We start from the raw sequence: 16,588 nt of genomic DNA on the forward strand, positions 1-16,588 counted from the left end.
AGTCCCATTTCCATTTGCTTTTCTTTAGCTCATTCTCCTCACAGCAGCCAGACTGACGTTTTAAAAATAGAGGAATTCGATCACATTGCTCTTGTTTGTGTTCCACTGTTTTATATAATCTAAATTCCTTACTTGTCACATGCCTTTCTGTCACCCCTCTCCCTTCTTCACACCACTCTCACGGTGCTCTTCTTTCTGTTTGTGTAAAGGCCTGTTCTCTCACCCCACCCACAAGAGGTCCCTGCGGATCGGTTCGCCCTGCCAGGAATTCCCTTCCTCATATTCCATGCCTGTTGTTTCCATCTCTCAGGGCTTAGGTTCAGTCCCAGATTTTTCCAAAAAGCCCTTTGAGACCTTTCCAGTTTAGATTAGTCCCTTTAAGAATCACATAGGATAATTCATATTCACTCTGGGCTGATAGATATTTATTTCCCTCTCTGGCCAATGAAACAGAAAAAGCAGTGTTATTCACTGTTTACGGGGTTCAGAGCGAATGCCAACATACCACCCTGTATTCTTTGAGAACTGTGCGTGGATCTCCTGCTAACAACCAGTCTCAGCTGGGCCTTACCAGAAACACTGAGCCAAACACCTGCCCCAGAGCTCAGTGGCCAAGTGTCAGGACAGCTGGGACGGTCTGCCCAACTGCACACGCCGGTGGCCTTGGGATCATGCTGCCAGTTGAGCCAGAGCGTAAGACAGAAGGAGGAAGTGGCCTTTGCTCTTTTGAATTCTTGTTTCCTTTTCCAGCCACCTGTTGCTACTGTCACATATAAACTGTGGAATGAGAAAACCAAAACCTGAAAAGAATATCCTGGTTGGGCAAGCTCTGATTCAGATGTCAGTAGCACATCCTGTAGACCTGGCTCTAGTCTTTTGGAGGCCAGGCCTCGAGACATAGGAAGAGGGTTTAGTAATACCTCAGAGTTCAAATCCTGGTGTGAAATAATTGCTGTCATTTCTTTGGCTCTGAAGACCAGTCTTGAGTATTATTTTTTCTTTAACTGATTCATGAGTTATCATTCTATTTGATATATTTAGTATAAATTAATACATATTATAGATGATTATTATGTTGCTATATAAAACATAAACTATAGACATAATTACATATATATACAACATAAAATGTAGACAGCGTATTCAGTTTTATATTTATTGAACATTTTTACAGCAGCTCCCTAGACTGACCTTTCACTGCCCTTATGCGTAACACTCTCAAGAGCACCAGTAAGCCTGTTTCCATGTCCCTCTGAGCTAAATGCCACCTGCCCGTTGTGTTCTCAGAGAGTAGCCCTATCACAGATGGAGTCTCTATGAATATGGACAAATTCTGAACAGATATAAGTATCTGACTCAAATATCAGCCCAGAGGGGATGTTTATTTGAAAAAGGAGTAACAAAAGAGGCCATCGTGTTTTCCTGGGCGAGTGAAAGGAGAGAAGATTGTTAACTTCAGCTCTAGCAAACTGCTTTAGGATCCTGAGCTTGGTAACTGAGAGTGGAGAAGCCACCAGAACCATGAAGCTCAGTTTGGGCAAAGGCCTGGTGTGGGCTGGCTTCCCTTCCTTCATCCAAGGCAAAGCCCAATTCGGGACAGGTGCGGAGAAGATATGGATGCATGTGTTTCTTTGTGTAGAGTTTTCTTCTGTGTTGTTTTGGTGATCCTCACTCAGACAGGTTATGCTATTTTGTAGTCATCCTGACCTGTACACTTTTATGGCTATGTACGCTTAAAGGTGTGAACTGAAACTTAAATCACTTTGTGCCATACAACATGTTCCTGAGTAAAATCTTAAAATATTGGACTAATTTTTCTACAATGGGCATATATTACTATATTTTAAATAGTCAAATTCTTTTCCCCATTATCATCTTGCCAAAGTACCTGTTACTTCCTCCCTATCCTTCCTGCAGAGCAAGGGAAGACAGTGAGTCCGGACCAGAATTCCTCAGGAAAGTGTTAATGCCTCTCGAGTGCAGAGTGTTGGCCAAGTCACAGTCCATGTTCAGAGAGTCCCAGCCCTTCCCGGACCTCTTTCTTACATTTCAGAGTTAGCTGCCTAGTTAGAGGAAGTGGAAATCTATCATAGGATTTGAGGATTAAATTATTAGAATTCCAGGTTAGAGTTTTTTGTTTTTGTTTTTGTTTTATTTCCTGGTAGTTGTTTGATTACATAAATTCCTAGTGTTTTGATTTTCCAACTTTTCTACACTAAACATCCTCTAATTGTGTAACTAAAATGTCATAACTAAAGGGATGCGGATGACCCAGGTTTGAGAACCCAAGTTCGCCAGCTTGAGCATGGGCTCATCTGGTTTGAGCAAAGTTCACCAGCTTGGACCCAAGGTCACTGGCTTGAGCAAGGGGTTACTCAGTCTGCTGAAAGCCCACGATCAAGGCACATGTGAGAAAGCAATCAATGAACCACTAAGGTGTTGCAACAAAAAACTAATGATTGATGCTTCTCATCTCTCTCCATTCCTATCTGTCTGTCCCTATTTATCCCTCTCTCTGTGTCTCTGTAAAAACAAACAAACAGGCCCTGGCCGGTTGGCTCAGTGGTAGAGCGTCGGCCTGGCATACAGGAGTCCCAGGTTTGATTCCCGGCCAGGGCACACAGGAGAAGCGCCCATCTGCTTCTCCACCCCTCCCCCTCTCCTTCCTCTTTGTCTCTCTCTTCCCCTCCCGCAGCCGAGGCTCCATTGGAGCAAAGTTGACCTGGGCACTGAGGATGACTCCATGGCCTCTGCCTCAGGTGCTAGAATGGCTCTGGTCGCAACAGAGCAACGCCCTGGATGGGCAGAGCATCGTCCCCTGGTAGGCATGCCGGGTGGATCCCTGTTGGGTGCATGCGGGAGTCTGTCTGACTGCCTTCCCGTTTCCAACTTCAGAAAAATACAAAAAAAACAAACAAAAATAAATAAATAAACAACAACAAAAAAAACTAAAGGGGAAAAAATCCTTAAAAGAAATATAGGAGCAGACAGAGAACTACTTCTAAATAATAACCATTTATAGACATGGCTTTATATCACATATTTATGTTTGTGAGTGTGAATGTATGTGTGTATGTATAGTATGCTCAGTTAATTTTAAATTTCAGATAAACAGAAATTGTTTTTCTTTCAGCCATCTTACAGAAATTTGCCAAAATGACTAATATAAAGGGAAAGAGGAGAGGCACTCACTCTCTGTCTTCTAGGTCTTTTAGAAAACATTCAGTTGTTCCTCTGGCCACATACATGCAACTCTACCAGAAAGGTGATATTGGAGACATGAAGGGAAGGGTGGTGTTCAAAAAGGAACACCCTCCAAATGTTCCCATGGCAAAGTGGAAGAGTCGACAATGTCACCAGTATGAGGTGGGCACTGTTGTGAATAAACAGGTTCAAAAGACTTAATGCACGTATCAAACATATTAAGCACTCTAGGAACCAACATAGCCTCCTGAAACATGTGAAGGAAATGATCAGAAAAATAAGGAAGGCAAAGAGAAAGGTACCTGGATCCCTGGGTTCAACGGAAGCATCAGCCTGCTCCACCCAGAGAAGCACTTTGAACCAATGGGAAGGAGCCTGAGCTGCTGGCGCCCATTCCCTATGAATTCACGGTGTGATAAGTGTAAAAAAGCTAAAAGACCTCTATACTGTCTAATAATAATAATAATAATAATAATAATTTTGTTATAATTATGTCTCACGCATTGTTTGGGATATACTTACATTAAAAGATAATTTGCTGTTTACCTAAAATTAGAATTTGACTGGGCATCCTCCATTTTATTTAGCAGCTATACAAGCTAATAAAGTAAGTGCCTTTCAGGGTAACCTTTACCCATCTGCTTAACAAGTATTACACACTTAGATATGGTAAAATGATCTTTTTCATTGGTATTCAAGAATTTCTGTGTGGTATTGGAACTCAAATAGAACCAGCAAGTTAAGTTTCACTTCAAGAATACAACTTGAAAGAGAGAAGACTTATGTTACTGTCTCCTAACCACAGATCCAGCAAAATAAGCGGTCCTAGGAAAAGGCCTTGGATTGCTATGTTCATTCAAGATTATTGGCAACTCTTGTGTATAAATTCAAATTATTATAACTACTCCTTCCCATTTGTCTATTAGAAGAGAATCATTTTGCCTCTGAACTTAAAATGCATTGTTCTTTCCAAATGCATATTGGATATTGAAATCTCTCACAGTTCATTTTTGTTTAGTTTACTTGAGGCATTTACTCTGAATGTAAAAATCTGGGGCAAAAACAACTGGAATGTTACTTGTAAGAGAAGTTTTTTATACCATGAAGCAAAGGTGCTAAGGCCATATATATATATTTTTTTTTTAAGAGATTTTTTATTTTTATTTTTCTGAAGCTGGAAACGGGGAGAGACAGTCAGACAGACTCCCACATGCGCCCCACTGGGATCCACCTGGCTCGCCCACCAGGGGGCGATGCTCTGCCCACCAGGGGGCGATGCTCTGCCCCTCCGGGGCGTCGCTCTGTTGTGACCAGAGCCACTCTAGCGCCTGAGGCAGAGGCCAAGGATCCATCCCCAGCACCCGGGCCATCTTTGCTCCAATGGAGCCTCAGCTGCGGGAGGGGAAGAGAGACACAGAGAGGAAGGAGAGGGGGAAGGTGGAGAAGCAGATGGGCACTTCTCCTGTGTGCCCTGGCCGGGAATTGAACCTGGGACTTCTGCACGCCAGGCCAACGCTCTACCACTGAGCTAACCGGCCAGGGCCTTTAAGGTCATATGTTTTAAGAATCATTTCTGGTGGGTCCTGTGGTAGACTATGCTATCTTCCTTAGAAAAATCAAATGGTAATTAATTGTCTTTGCCTCTCACCTCATCCTGGATGGATCAATCAGTGGTTCTCAGGCTGGCTGAGCATTAGAAGAGCTGGAGAGGCCCTGGCCGGTTGGCTCAGGGGTAGAGCGTCGGCCAAGCGTGCGGAGGACCCGGGTTCGATTCCCGGCCAGGGCACACAGGAGAAGCGCCCATTTGCTTCTCCACCCCTCCGCCGCGCTTTCCTCTCTGTCTCTCTCTTCCCCTCCCGCAGCCAAGGCTCCATTGGAGCAAAGATGGCCCGGGCGCTGGGGATGGCTCTGTGGCCTCTGCCTCAGGCGCTAGAGTGGCTCTGGTCGCAACATGGCGACGCCCAGGATGGGCAGATTATCGCCCCCTGGTTGGCAGAGCTTCGCCCCTGGTGGGCGTGCCGGGTGGATCCCGGTCGGGTGCATGTGGGAGTCAGTCTGACTGTCTCTCCCCGTTTCCAGCTTCAGAAAAATAAAAAAATTAAAAAAAAAAAAAAAAGAAGAGCTGGAGAGATTTTTTTTAATGCTCATTCCTTAGCCTCTTTGGCTAAGTGGAGGCCTGGAAATAGTCTATTTAAAAGCTCACAAAAATTATTCTAACGTGCAGTCCGGGCTAAGAACCACAGAGCTAAACAGCCTATACTTCACTGTACTTCACGAGGAAGGTGATCAAGTTCCCTCTTTGCTCTGTGTCTCGCCCCTTATAAATCTCTAGTGAGTGACTGAATGAACAACTTTCTATGAAGACAAATATAGACCCAATTTTATGTACTGGTTTCTACTTTCATTTGCCCGTGAATATGTTACCTTTGGCTATATATACACTTTAGGAACATCAGTCTTAAATATACAAAATGGGCAGAATCTGGCAATGAATTTGTGACCTAACTGGATTTTGCCAGTACATCAAGAGAGGACAAGTCAATGTGAGAACAATGCTGACGAAAGCAACCATGTCTTTAAGGGAGTCCCATTCTGTTCTTGATTTTAAGAATGTCTCCTTATAGATGTGGTTTTCCTGGGGTGTTTCAATTCTGTGAAATTTTATATTTTTAACAAACTTAAATTTGTTAAAGTATTAAAAATTTATCTTACTTAATTTATTTCCTGAAAATAGTTTTATGAATCTTTAAAAAAAGAAAGTCATACTTTTTCCCAGTGTGGTGTTTGGAAAATATCACTGTGCCTATCGTAGTTAGAATATGTGAGTTTACCATTTTAAGTCTGAGGGAAGAGAATAACACCCAGTTCTAATATTTCACATGTAAAAAGCAACAACCCCTAAACTCTGGAACACTCTCTAATTTGTCTATCTGTTTTACCTTCGCCGTAGAAGGGGTTACTTTCGGCTCTAATTAACTGCTTACCTAGAGCTAATTTTCCTTTGAAAACTTCCTGGGCAGTAAATAGAAGAGAGAAATATTCATTTCATTCTGGCTCAGAGTCACTTTACTTCTGGCTCTTGCGGGAGTGATGTCAGCTCGGTAGTCCCCTGTGATTTATGGCCGGGCCCACCTGCCATCAGTCCTTCTTTCATCCTTCCCCTTTACTTCCTTTGCCCTAGCTTTGGCCCCACTCAGCTTTTGCTCTCCGACCCAGGTAGTGGTCACAACCTTTCTGATAAATCGCAGAGAAGCTGCAGAAGGTTCTGATGGTGCCTGCTTGCATAATTCTTCTAACCGCCCCCTTGTATGGAATTGCAAAACGCTTTGAACACCTCAGGAGGAAGGCAATATGTAAACAGAAGGTATTGTTTATTAGTTCTTTATTTGTGATTATTAGTAACAATGTTAAAAATTGACAGCATCAGAGCAACAGTATGATTATTCCTTCAGATTGAGACCTGTGTTTTAATGCCTTTTCAAAACAGCAACAATTGCATCGGTGTTTTCCATCAAATATAACTTTAAATGTTAGGGCTTTGAACGTATTTAATTGGAATGAATGGTTTTCTTGTAAGTTTACCTTTCTTTTGGAACTAGATTTGCTGCATATACTATCTAGAACTAGAACTATTTTTGGATAAAATTCTTTTGCCCTGCAAATAGAGCCATCTTTGATCCACACACAGAAGAAATACATTTTCTTAACCAAAAGACAATGGGTTTTCTGTATTGCTGGTTTAATTAAAGGAGAAAATTATTAATTCTGAAAATGAAGACTAAATCTAACTGGTACTCTTAGGAGCACTATGAATTAACGCAGAGAATCCTTTTCTCTGTGAACAATGCCATTGCTTTCTCAATTCCTGCTCAGTGAGTGTGCCCTATGGGCAGACTTGCCCGTAGGGACGAGGGCACTGTCGTTACAGTCTGCTAGGGTAAGTTGTAGAATCATTTCTACATATGCAAAGTAGGATCTTCAGTGTTAACGACTTCTGGATTTCATCATTTTGGAAAAAGAATGCATTTCTAAATTTAAAAAAAAAATACATTTCTAAAATGCCCTTGATATTTTGAAATTGAAACCAAAAATGGAGACTCGAGTGATGAGCTGGTATAGGTATTGAGGTGACATAGTTTTAGATTTAAACTGTAAAATCTTTTACGAAGACTGTAAATATATGTTTACACAGGAAATCATGGCCATTTGGATGAAGAAGTTATAGTAAGTGTAATTTTATAAGACTATTTCAGAGCTTTATCCTTAAAATATATCTTCCTCTGATATATTTAGAAGGCAATTTTATTTCTGCCAATTCACATAGAATGAACTCAGAAAAGTAGGGTCGTGATATCTTGCTCACTGAGGGTGAAATTGTGTTTGTGCTTCATGAAGTGCTTTGTTTAGTCTGAGAGTGTTACCCAAGGAGAGAATCGGGTCTAACATTTACAGCAGAGGCTCAGAGTATCATAAAGGGAAGACAGTTAGGAAGACCAGCACTAAACAGATTGAAGTTTTGTCTCTCTATTCACAAGGTGGCATTGTAAGACCTGGTAATCACTGTACTACAGCATTTGCCTATTATACCTTGGAAAACATCCAGGGTCACTTTGTAGTGTGTGACTTAGGAGGGATTTAATGTTATCTTCTCTTTCTCTTCTATTCTCTGACTACTGGGTGTTCTCTTTTCTCACTGTTCATGTGTCACTTATTTTTTATGTTGGTCATGGTATAGGGGTGGTCCGCAGTAAATGTCCCACTCTCTGGGTCTCCCAGCTGCCTGATACACCTTACTCTTGCTGCTTTGTCAGTCTTGCATTTTTACTAGCTCCCTCAGCCTCTAAATTATATGCTCTCCTTAGCATCAGATTCTCTAATTGCTTAAGCTCTGAAGTTTACCAGATAGCTGGAACTGTTTCGGATAACCAGGGTATCAAGAGTAAAGAAAGCACCTCCAACATGGGAACAAAATTTCGATCATTTCCAAAGCTCGCCCTAGAAATGCTGTGAGCAAATTGAACTACCACAGTACTTGAGGTAAATGCCCGCTTTTCATTGTCTGGTTCTCTGCCAAGTGACTCTGTAAAGTTATCTTATGAATTCGGTTGGCATTTTTTTGTTGTTGTTCTTTGTTGACCATTGACCAACATTACCATTGCTTCCCTGGCTTTTGTAACATGGCGGCAGGAAGGAAGGAAAGATGGGGATCGTTGCCAATACTCTAGGAAGTAGATTGTGTCTTGAGAATACAGAGATGGAGTCCCTTGTCTTTACTTCCACTTATACCCCCCCATATCCTAGTCACTAACATGTTTCTACGTTCATAAGATATCTAGAGTTTGTGTATACTTGTTTGTGTTATCGTTCGGAAATGTTCACTAACTCCTGCTTGTGTGTGAAGGTAATTTCTATTCTTCTATTTTCTGCTTTCTGAAATTCAGGAGAAGGTAAAGCTTGATGCTGAAAGGGAAAAACTAGAGAGGCTTCAGGAGCTTTACTCCGAGCAGAAGACCCAGCTGGACAATTGTCCTGAGTCCATGAGGGAACAGTTACAGCAACAACTGAAGAGGGTCAGTAGCAAACAGGAATGTGCCAGTTGTTCTTTATTTTTTTAACTAAATTCCATTTACCTCTGACTTCCTTCTTCACGTACCATAAATCTGTATAAGTTCTGGTCATTAGATACTTTTAAATAGAAATATGCATGCTAAACGTATATAGAATTTCATGCTAATCAGTTAAAAAAAAAATTCCTTGTTAGGATCCTTCACCTAATTGATAATGTAAAAACATTTCCAGAGTCATTCTTTATAATCAAAGAGTACAATTCCTGAAACTTAACTATCACCAAGATTTAAACCAACTGATGTCTTTGCTCCATTCTGTGCTGCATCATAACTACTGCCTACCCTTGAATGTTTTTTTTAGCTTGATTTTATACTCTTGTTCAAAAATTATCCTATTCTCTGATTTGCTCCCCATCACCAGTTATTATATTCTTTTTCTTTTTTACTTCTTTAAGCAAGTGGTATTGAACTCACTAGCACCATCACAAAAATCAAACATCCAGACCCACAGTACAGTGTAGTTCTAATGCCCTCAACATTGCCTCATATAAATTTCATGATTTTTAAAAACTTAGTGCAGCATAGATCTTTAGTTGAACTTTATCAGGTTATTCACTGAGCCTTGATTCTGGCAGTGTTTAATATGGCTGCTTTCTGAAAACAAGACTTCCTCCTTGGGTAGTTCCATAGTCACTGGGAAGGCCACTGATTATTTCATAGACAAAAGAGCTGTTTCCTCTAAGCAGTAACCCAACTAAATTGTGGCCCTGGACAGCAGACAATAAGAGTCTTGGACTTTTAAAGAAATCATGTAATAATAATTAGTCCTGCCTGAGTGACTAACTAAATTTATGATTTCATGTGAGTTGAAAAGAAGGCTAGTTTCATTCATGTCATTATACATGTACCTTCTTGCAAATGGGCAAGATGAAAAATAAGATATCCCATCCTTGAAAATATTGAAGATGGCTTGAGTATCACTAGGTTATGAAAAATTAGTTAAAACTTTCCAAAATAGATATTACAGAGTTCAAAAGAGTACTGAATGCCGATGGATTAAAATGAAACTTGACAGTTATAATATTTGGTATTTCTTATAATGTTGGATCCAAGAATGTTCCAACAGTGTTTCTTCCTGTTCACTCATTTTATTGTGTACACCTAAATTTTCTGTAAGAAGATAAAACTTCTAGTCCCTCAATGTCACTGTTCTCTAGAAATCTGTGGTAAAATGATTAGAAAAAGAATAATATTTCTAAAATTATTTTAGTTTGTCATTTGTTTGTGTTTAAGCCAACTCACAAAGGAGATTGGGAAACTGATTTTTATAGTTTAATGTTTTTCAACTCTCCTTATTACTAAAGTTTTCACACAGTTGTCATACTTGGAGTCAGCAGCATAGTTATATATTTTGTTCTTTTCTTCCTCTAGTTATACAGTTATTGTTTGTATTCTTTATAAATATTGCTTCCAATAAAAACTGATAACTTCTATCAATAACCTGAAGTCAGGTTGATATAATTGCTGTCTGCTCAATCTAGCTTCTATAGGATAACTCATAAATTTGTGTCTGTTCTAAGGATTTTGACTACAAAAGAGGAAAGGAAATGATGCAGATAGCCTATTCCACTAATTGAAGGCAAAAACTCCTTCCTCTTCCTCTCCAAGCAGAGTGTAATTAATATTCTTATTATGAAACTCCTTTCCTTAGGAGAGAAACTGGCTTGTGGTAGCTTCCTTCTGTTCACTTGATATTAAGAAATCTACTAATTCTATTTTTTAAAATGATGACCAAAGTAACTCTTCACCAATCCCTTGGCTTGGCCAGTAAAAAGTTCACTTATTCCATGAGAAGTTCTTTCATACTAGGAACTTCCTATGTTATCACACTGTACTTTAACTAATTTCAATAAAATTGATTTTACTACAACAAACTTCATTATGTGGCAAGTGATACAAAATAAAAGAAGAAGAAGAACATTATTTTCTTAAATTGTATCTTGCTTCAATTACTTAAGCTGAAATTGTAGAATGATTTTGTGTATACAACACTATGAATTTATGACTGGGCTTCTTACTTCTAAATCATTGCTTTACAAAGTCAAAATACAATTTTCATCTGATGTTGTTTCATGGTCTGTGGTTATATATAGTTGATATGGGTCCACCCATAGAAATTGTTCCCTGGGTTATGAGTAGTGTGGAAAGGAAAGTTGAAGTGAAATGTCTTTCTTGCCAGGATAGGTCCCACTATTAAATACAGTCAGTACCTGGCAAGGACAGTTTTCTTGTGCTTCTGATATTTTACTCAGCGACCTGGTTGATTTTAGTCTCTTGATTTTTAAAAAAAATTTATTCAGCGATACCTATAATTAGGAGACCTGTTTTTCTCATTGACTCTATAATCAGTTTATAATTTAATCTTGCACAAGTCATTCAACCTCGATGGGTCTCAGTATCCTCATATATTAAATGAGGAGGTTGTATGAGATATACCATTGTGCCTTTACCTTTTCAAATTCCAAACTTATGCAGTTGAAGTGTTTGACTATAGCACATGGAATGGTATACAAAACCTGAGCCCCATTTAAATTTGCTTTCAGACTTGGTATTAAGCTGTCATGAGATTATTACTTTAATCTCTCCTCCATTACCACATCTATTCTTTCTCCATGAGGCTAAAACAATATAAAGGTCTGACTGTAAACTCTGCCATATAAATTCTCAAAAATGTTATTGGAAAGGGAAAAAAAACAATTGCATTGAATTTTCTTTCAATGCAATTTAGCGAGCTGTTTTATAGCCTTTCACATCTGGCCTTTAAGCTTACCAGCCATTAGAAATTTCTAACTTTCTTCTGGTAGTGGAGTTCAAATTTTCATTCAACTTATCATATACTTGACTTTGAGCTTTCTACATATACCATTCTCTGCTCAGTGAAACTACTCCAGCCCCTAAGTTCTTTTTATCTAATATCATCTAAAAGTTTTTTCCATCTTAAGTTGTTTTTCTTCACAGTGTAAGTTTACATACACACATTTTAATAGTTTAGATAACTTGATCAGATGATTATACCCATGGAATCTGAGTACTGAATTTAGCTTTAGTTTTCAAGTTTCCTTCCTGGTGTGCTGTTATGTTCATGCAATGATTTAAATATTTACTACAAATAAATTAGTGACTCTGTGACCTTCATGTGGTTAAAATAACATGTTGCATATTAACCAGATGTGGAATGAGGAGCTGACTAGCATAGTGTATATATTGTGAGCCATATAGCCACTTTGAATGTAGATTATTTATAAACTAAGAAAAAGAGTTTATTGAGTTTTTATAACGATAACTTTTAGACACAAACCCAGCTTGATAGAAACCTTAAAAATGAGTGTGTATGCCTGTATGAAAGAAAATATCAGCTAATGTATTGCTTCAAGACTACAATTATTTTTTTTCAAGACGTAATATTTGATTTCTTCAGTAGTGACTATATTTGGTTTGAACTTATCTTCTTTAGAAATTATAAGCATGAAATGCCTGAGAAACTTGAAATGTCAGCCAATAACTTGAAACCAAAATTACATTTTCTTGGCCAATTAAAATGTAAAGAAGTTTTAAATAATAATGTTTTCAGATTGTTTTTCCTCCTCTTAAGCTTTGAGAATACACTCTCAGTGTTGACATAATAACCTTGTTGCTAGAGTGTTACTTTTTATTACATAGTAACATGGTAGCTAATATTTCTCTAAAATCATTCCCAGAATAAAATTCATTCCATAAAAATAGAAATATATTCATTTGATTAGAAGATAATTTATCTTCACTTACATAAAAACTGGGAGGTAGGTGGACTTGAATACTGATACAGAACTAATTTATCATATATTTATTTTTCCAACTCTTTTCAATATTTTGATTTTTAAAAAATGTCCTGGGCCTTTTCCCTATGTAGAGCTGTGGACCATATAGTTCAGTTACCTCTTCCTTTTGGCCATAGATTATTTATATATTATACATTTTTTAAATATACACATACTACATTTATAACTGTCAAAGTGTCCAAAAGTACGGGGCAGGTGTTTTTTAAAGAGTAGATTAGAGAATAATTTATACAACAGGAACCAGTTTTTGCACAGACATGGATTCATTCTTATCTTTAAGCATCTCATGAGTTGGAGAATGCCTGTTATAGACCATCTGATTTTCATGATTTCTGATCTTTCTTAAATGTCCTCAAGATTATCCGGAGTAGTGGTACATGATCTTTTGAGTCACTCTCTGTGCCTGTTGAAAGCTGTGATTTTATTCTTTCCACTAAAAGTTTGTAAACAATTTTAAGGGACTCACAGAAGCCCAGTTTAAGAACCCTAATTTCCAACTCTTGTTCATTACGTCTCTCTTCAATAAAATTATGTGACTATGTATGCCTATATATATTATATAGATCATATATATATACTTATGCATGCTCAAAATTATATATATTTAAAATAATGTACATATGCCCTCTGCCTCTATGTATATTAAAGAACATTTATTGAGAAATTATAAAAAAAAGGAAAAACTGAAATTAAATATGAAGAAGGTCTAATAGTTCCACATCTTAGTGGATTGTGTTGTGTACCATTTGGGGTACATCTATCTCTCTTAGAGATGTCTGGTCTGTTATGTATGCCAACTGTTTTTTATAATCAACAACTTTGAAATCTTAAATTTAATCTCTATGCTAAAGTCTCATTTTACATGAAAATTTGTAGAAAATAAGTTTCTCAAGAGACTATGTCACACCTTTAATCTGCAGATAATACTTAAGTTATTTACTAATTTCTTTTTATATTTCATGATCCATTTTTAAACCTCCTAGTAGATTTAAAGCAAGAATTTCTATACCCACAAAGCACTCAAAAATCAATAGTGACATAAATGTGCCCCCCTCACCCACCCACCCCCAGTCCCTTTCAATTCCAATAACAATCTCTGTGCTGGAGGTTAATGGCAAAAGAACGATGACCATATTCTAATCCTGTCCGATGTTGTTTTTTAGAAAGATTTTTTGTACTGTTTGCTATTAATACTTTTTTTTTCTTCTCAGTAAAAGAGGCTGCAGCCATTCTAATGCGTCTTGTTTTCATTTGCTTTTCTCCAAAGGATGCCGACCTGTTGGATGTTGAGAGCAAACACTTTGAAGACCTGGAGTTCCAGCAGCTCGAGCGCGAGAGCCGTCTGGATGAGGAAAAGGAGAATCTGACCCAGCAGCTCTTGCGTGAAGTAGCTGAATATCAACGGAACATTGTTACTCGGAAGGTACTTTTGCCAGGTGTCATTCAATGTCAAAGTCACAATATACCCCTCAGTATATGACAATGTGATCATTAATATAGCGATAATGTAAGTCTGTCTACCTGTCTTTACTTCTGAATATCTTCATGTGTTTAATCACATATCACATTTATCAGATTATGTAGCCTGCCTTCTATGTGCCAAACGGTGCTTTAAACTAGATAAACATACATGTTACAGTCATTGTTACTTAATGTTGCAGATTTATTTATAAGTAATATCTGATTTTTTAAATGTGAAAACCAAGGCAGAAAAAGGCAGAAATTTAGATGTTTGTTTAAAATTACTTCCTTTTGCAATAATAATAACTAAATTCAGAATAAATGTATGAATGAAGTCTGTTTGGAAATTTTCTCTGTCCATTGCTCAATAGTTCTCAAAGCTGGCTGATAGGTTGTCACCATTAGAAATAGCCCCATGGAATGCCATGCACATTACCGTCTCTACCCAACCCCTAGCACTCAGATGTCCAACCTAGAATTCAGCTCTGCTTCTAGAATTTAGGATCACACCCTGGCACTCTAGACAAAACCCATAAAATTGAGGGAAGGAAGGATAGAGAAGGCAACTTCTTAAGCTCTCAGTTTAAATAAGAAATTCCATTGTTTTTCCGCAGACATCTCCAGAGATTATATCAAAAGCCCACTTATATTCTAAAACAAGATCTCTCTTCTGGGTTCTTCAAATAGATTTTAAATCACTTGAATTATATTGGTCTTAGGTAATGAAGAGCCATGAGTTTGGCAAGTCAAAGAAACTGCCTTAGGTAGTAATCTGCCAACCAGCAATGAAAATTTGATCACAATTACCCAGCTGGACACACCTTGGCTCCCATTTCTAGGAAAAACTGGCAACCCTTAGACTGTCTACCGTGCCTCTTTCTATGGTCTTTTTCCTTTTCTCCAGGAAAAAATTTCTGCATTGAAAAAGCAAGCCAATCACATTGTCCAGCAGGCTCAGAGAGAACAAGACCACTTTGTGAAAGAAAAGAATAATTTAATAATGATGCTGCAAAGAGTAAGTATGTCCTTGTCAACACCAACTGCAGTAAAACACAGGTTTCAATTTGGGGCAAGTCGTTTCCTTCGAAGCAAGTATCTTTTAATAGTGAGCAGTGCATTATAATTTAAGGAATACTTTTTAATAATATATTTTTATTTAATCTTCCACATTAGTAAGCCGATGCTCTGAGAATGACTAACTATAATCAGAAAATAAGCAAGGATGATTTCTCAGTGTTTCTTCCACAGTGTGAAAATCTCAACTATGGAAAATCTATTTTCTGATTTCCTGCTTTTTAAAAATATTTTTTTTTCTTCAGATAGGTAAAACATGTTCTGGTGTTTTTATGGCTGTCAAATATTTGGCTCAGCTGCTCTGGTGCTTTGAACTCCAATTACTTCTATGGGGGTCTTCCTAGCAAATGCCACCTTGGATTTAGTTTAGTTTATTAGGTAGACACCCCCCTGTGGGTGGCCAGATCATTCTCCTCAAAGGACCATGCCCCCATTCCAGCACTTAAGGCGATTGCACGGAAAGGGATTCCTCTACCAAACTGCAACCAAATTGCTGATATGGCCATAAGCTAATTTCAGGAATAAGGCACCAAAAGTTAAAGTTGATGGGGCTGGTCTCTCGACTGAGCCTTGCATGCAAGCCAGTGCCTAGGAATGTGACATTTGAGATCATAAGAATAGGAAAGGGACCCCGAATAGTGTGCAGGAAAAAAACCAAATCCAGAATGATGCATTAAAATATGAAGCTGTGCTATGATCCCACCTAGAAGAAGCTACCTGGAGCAATCCCATTCTAGCTGTTTTTAGTTTGAGAAAAGAGAGGAAAATTGGCCTTTTATAGAGAATTATGAGTTCCCTCAAGGCGCCTCTGCGGCCCACCCCGACCCCCGCCAGCTCCCGTCCCTGACCTCTTCAGCGCCTGCAAGGCTCTGTCTGAGTGGAGTCTGTCTGAATGGAGCTGTACTTTCCATTCCTGCCTTCTGCTCTAGGGGTGAACTCGGGCTTAGCCTGCCCGCTACCATTTTACCTTTTCACACAATATTCAAGACACAGATTAAATTACCTAGTATAATATGTAGTATTTAAGCAGTTTCTGAGGTATTTAAGCAAAAAAGGAAAAAGTTTCTCAGGGATACATTTTTTAAAATGAGTAAGGTCTCTCACAGGAATACCAGTTTCTTATTTAAAATATATAAAATATAATTCTATTGTAAAAATTATGGTCTATACATACTCAAATTTTTATCTTTCCAAATTGATCTCTAGATATATCTCAGTTCCAATAAGAATCCCAACAGATGTTTTATAAAGATTGACAGGTTGATGCTGAGATTTAGTCAATCCTCATTATTTGCAGCTTCTGTATTTGTGAATTTGCCACCTCACTAAAATTTATTTGTAGCCCCAAAGTTAGTAGTTGCCATGCAGTCATTCATGGACGTGCTCAGAGCAGTGAAAATTCTG

General features: G+C 38.3%; 1 protein-coding gene across 13 annotated transcripts in view; it reads left to right on the forward strand.

Moving 5' to 3' along the window:
• The window catches only part of PHLDB2 (pleckstrin homology like domain family B member 2), a 261,962-nt gene that overhangs the window by 204,827 nt on the left and 40,547 nt on the right, over window positions 1-16,588 (forward strand). For 11 of the 13 annotated variants that reach the window (XM_066346840.1, XM_066346827.1, XM_066346829.1 and 8 more), the window contains 3 exons: window positions 8,646-8,774; window positions 13,917-14,072; window positions 15,015-15,125. In XM_066346840.1, the coding sequence (XP_066202937.1) occupies window positions 8,646-8,774; window positions 13,917-14,072; window positions 15,015-15,125 (396 nt within the window). The remainder of the gene's footprint in view (window positions 1-8,645; window positions 8,775-13,916; window positions 14,073-15,014; window positions 15,126-16,588) is intronic. The other 2 variants (XM_066346832.1, XM_066346836.1) reach the window with 1 other exon arrangement.

The sequence above is a fragment of the Saccopteryx leptura genome, chromosome 8 (assembly GCF_036850995.1).
Source record: "Saccopteryx leptura isolate mSacLep1 chromosome 8, mSacLep1_pri_phased_curated, whole genome shotgun sequence".
NCBI classification, from domain to species: Eukaryota; Metazoa; Chordata; class Mammalia; order Chiroptera; family Emballonuridae; genus Saccopteryx; species Saccopteryx leptura.